This window comes from Nematolebias whitei, chromosome 20 (genome assembly GCF_014905685.2).
Source record: "Nematolebias whitei isolate Nwh7 chromosome 20, NemWhi1, whole genome shotgun sequence".
Classification (NCBI taxonomy): Eukaryota; Metazoa; Chordata; class Actinopteri; order Cyprinodontiformes; family Rivulidae; genus Nematolebias; species Nematolebias whitei.
Window position 1 is genome coordinate 25,982,595 of NC_056517.1, and position 4,357 is coordinate 25,986,951.

The window sequence follows — 4,357 nt, forward strand, 5'->3', positions numbered from 1 at the left end:
AGTATAAATCTGTTAGTACAAACCGGGATTCCAAAAAAGTTGGGACACTAAACAAATTGTGAATAATAACTGAATGCAATGATGTGGAGGTGCCAACAACTAATATTTTATTCAGAATAGAACGCAAATCACAGATCAAAAGTTTAAACTGAGAGAATGTATCATTTTAAGGGAAAAATCTGTTGTTTCCAAATTTCAAGGCATCAACAAATCCCCAAAAAGTTGGGACAAGTCCATTTTTACCACTGTGTGGCATCCCCCCTTCTTCTTACAACACTCAACAGACGTCTGGGGACAGAGGAGACCAGTTTCTCAAGTTTAGAAATAGGAATGCTCTCCCATTCATGTCTAATACAGGCCTCTAACTGTTCAGTCGTCTTGGGCCTTCTTTGTCGCATCTTCCTCTTTATGATGCACCAAATGTTCTCTATAGGTGAAAGATCTGGACTGCAGGCTGGCCATTTCAGTACCCGGATCCTTCTCCTACGTAGCCATGATGTTGTGATTGCTGCAGAATGTGGTCTGGCATTATCGTGTTGAAAAATGCAGGGTCTTCCCTGAAAGAGATAACGTCTAGATGGGAGCATATGTTGTTCTAGAACCTGAACATAGTTCTCTACATTAATGGTGCCTTTCCAGACATCCAAGCTGCCCATGCCACAAGCGCTCATGCAACCCCATACCATCAGTGATGCAGGCTTCTGAACGGAGCGTTGATAACAACTTGGGCTATCCTTGTCCTCTCTGGTCTGGATGACATGGCGTCCCAGTGTTCCATAAAGAACTTCAAATCGTGACTCATCTGACCACAGAACAGTCTTCCATTTTGCCACACTCCATTTTAAATGACCCCTGGCCCAGTGCAAACGTCTGAGCTTGTGGAGCTTGCTTAGAAATGGCTTCCTCTTTGCACTGTAGAGTTTCAGCTGGCAACGGCGGATGGCACGGTGGATTGTGTTCACTGACAATGCTTTCTGGAAGTATTCCTGAGAACATTCTGTTATTTCCTTGACAGTGGCATTCCTGTTTGAGGTGCAGTGACGTTTAAGGGCCCGGAGATCACGAGCATCCAGTAGAGTTTTACGGCCTTGACCCTTACGCACAGCGATTGTTCCAGATTCTCTGAATCTTTTGATGATGTTATGCACGGTTGATGATGAAAACTTAAAAGTCTTTGCTATTTTACGCTGGGTAACACCATTCTGGTATTGCTGCACTGTCTTTCTGCGCAACAATGGTGGAATTGGTGATCCTCTTACCATCTTGTCTTCTGTCTTCTATACCCAACCATGTTGTCAATTGACCTAATTAGTGTTAATTGGTCTTCCAGCTGTTTGTTATATGCTCAATTTCCTTTTTCCAGCCACTTATTGCTACTTGTCCCAACTTTTTTGGAATTTGTTGACACTGTGAAATTTTGAATCAACATATTTTTCCTTTAAAATGTTACATTTACTCAGATTAAACTTTTGATCTGTCATCTATGTTATATTACGAATAAAATATTGACATTTGCCATCTCCACATCATTGCATTCAGTTTTTATTCACAATTTGTTTAGTGTCCCAACTTTTTTGGAATCTGGTTTGTACACCAATAGAATCTTAGTGACTTTTCAGGAACTCACTGCCTGTTCACAAAGCTGTTTGCTCACACAGTTCACACTTAAATGAGGTATTATTCTAGCATTTATGGAAGAATTTACTCATATTTAAGTTTATTTATTATAACTAGAGCAAAATGTGTCAGCTTCTTGGCGTCCAGCAACATGAAGATTGTTTGCTTGACACAGATGGAAGGAAAAAATCCACCCACTGCCACTGGCTTTTGAAAAAAGGGGCAGGTACCTCTCATCTCTTGATGTGAGCTTGATATTGTTGCAAAACAAATTCTCAAATCAAATATATTGGTCATAAAATCCGGTTGTGCAGATCTGATGCACTACAGCAAGTCTCCTCCTGGTGCCCCCGTACAGTATGGTTTTATGTGTACTGGTAGAAATACTCCTGATACAACTGCATAATGCAGGATTATAAATGTCTGAAAATATAAATGGAGAACAAAGGAAGTTTGACTCCTGCCCGAGATAAAAGTTTACGATCCAATCCAATCCAATCATTTGTCTGCAGAAACTAATGCTTGCAGCTGTGAAGAGCAGATGATAATCAAGTCAAATATTGTGTAGGAGTTGTACGCTGCATTCAGAATTTGAGCTCATGTTCGAAGAACGCAAGCAACAGAAGGCAGGTCCAACCCATCAGGAGCCCAAGGTTCTGCAGGAGAAAAACAAGACCTGGCCTGTCTGTCTTCACTCGACTCATCTCTGGAAGCTAGTGATGGAAAAAGCAAAACTTTCAGCAGTTTAATTAAAAAATGGATTTAGGCTGGAACATCTGCTCCGAGAAGTACTTTAGTAGTATTTGGCAAAAAGAAGGAACTCATCTTAAGCTGACAAGAAGTTGGTGATAAATTTCAGGGGAAAATTTAATGTTCTAAAATAATTTGAAAATTCAAGTCAAAATAATTTAGGTAGCGCAGTAAAGTTTTGTTAATTGAATCGAAATATCAAAGACAAATGGTACTATTACACCAGATCAATATATTTTTTGTCTTTAGATGACTTCACTGTCGTAAGAAAACCACTAAGTTCATTATATTAGGAGATGGTCTTACCATTTCCACCAGTGACAAATAGAGAAATATCCCTGCGGTCACAGAGAAGATCCACTGCTGCACTTCTGTCTCAGAGGACACAAAAAGTCCAATGTAGAGGCCGAGAAACGCTGTCAGAGCGCTGAGGAAGTTCACCAGCACAGCAGTTTTTACCGAGAGCCCAGAGCTAAGTAACACCGCAAAGTCTCCTAAAAGTAAAAAAAAAAACATAATGTTCGTAAAGAACAGTTTTTTTTTTCTCGGTCTGCAAAATAAAACAGAGATGATCTCTTACCTATCTCATGTGGGATTTCATGACACAGGATGGCCACAGTAGTTGCCATGCCAGTCTCAGCTGAAGAAGAGAAGGCCGCCCCGACAACCAGGCCATCGACAAAATTATGAAGACTGTCTCCCACAATTATCATTACAGCCAGCAGAGGAACTCCCTGTTCTGGATACACAAAGAGAGCCTGTGTCCATAAAGTTCACTCGCAGACCGGGACAATTGGTGTCTTTGCAGAGAACTAATTACAAAGACTGTGCAGCTCATTTGAAGCTCGTTGTGTTTTGCGTACTCTCATGTGGAGGGCTCTTTTTGTTTGTGTGCTCAGGAGATATTTCTGTGCATTCTAAGTCTTCCACTGCTCCCTGCAAAATAAAAACAAATTATTTGCTAAACATCAATAAACCTCATCATTAAAATAAAACAGCACATCTGTGAGTCTCCAAATATATATATTTTTTAACCATTGATAACTAAAGCAAAAGACTCCAGATTATCTGAAGAGCAAGGTTTTCCTGACAAGACCTGACTGAGTCAGCAAAACTTAAACTCATCTTTTTCCACAAAAAAAGCACTTTTGTATATTCTTAACCGAGTACTGTAGCATCATTTCCAACAGACTGGCAGCTGTGGCGAATACCTTTTACATATTCCCTCTAGTTTGTTCGTACAGATTTTTTGTGCAATAATTTCAGTCTTTTTCCATCAACACCTCATTTGAGGCTATAAGGGCTTCTAAAATGTTCATGTTAGAATGACAAAAAATTTATTTATACTTTGAACCTAGTGAGTCTTGATTGTCGTCAATCTGTAGTTTTTTTAAAAGTTTCTAAAAGGTAAAAAAAAAAATAAAAAAAGTTATAACAAACAGTAAAACTACAGTTCAAGACAATATGATGGATCCAAATATTTTATTGTAGTATTATTTACTTGTGGTTGTCGTCTGATTCTGTTTTCCAGTTAACAGCTATTAACTGTAGCCATAAGAAACAACTAGGCCTGTCACCATAACAAATTTTGCTGGGCAATTAATTGTCTCAGAAATTATTGCGATAAACGATAATATTGTTTGAAATTTGACAATAATTAGCAATTGTGAAATTGAAGAAGAAATGTTGGTTAATTGAAATGAGTTTGATCATTTTCATTTATCATGCGATTAATTGATTTATTGGTTATTGTGACAAGCCTAGAAATAACATCAAACATTTCTTTAGTCTGTGTTTTTTTAAACATCTGTATTTAGTGCGAATAGTTTCATAAATGAAATTTACTCATTACTCACATTTAAAAATAGTGAGCTGGATGACGGTGTTGACAAATTATTTTGTGATGGGGGAGTTCCATATCTAAGGATTAAAAGCTTGTTTTTTCTTGTGAGGATTGTTCTCTTTGGGAGCTGTCTGCAAAACGTTCTGG

At 38.4% G+C, this 4,357-nt stretch overlaps 1 protein-coding gene across 1 annotated transcript; it reads right to left on the bottom strand.

Moving 5' to 3' along the window:
* Positions 1-2,129: 2,129 nt before the first annotated feature.
* Positions 2,130-3,080, bottom strand: LOC119426770 (zinc transporter ZIP12-like). Its single transcript, XM_037694350.1, has 3 exons — positions 2,948-3,080; positions 2,674-2,861; positions 2,130-2,330 (listed from the first exon to the last, which is right to left on the bottom strand). Exons 1-3 carry the CDS (start codon positions 3,078-3,080, stop codon positions 2,202-2,204), a joined length of 450 nt encoding a protein of 149 aa, XP_037550278.1. The 3' UTR covers positions 2,130-2,201.
* Between the last annotated feature and the right edge of the window lie 1,277 nt (positions 3,081-4,357).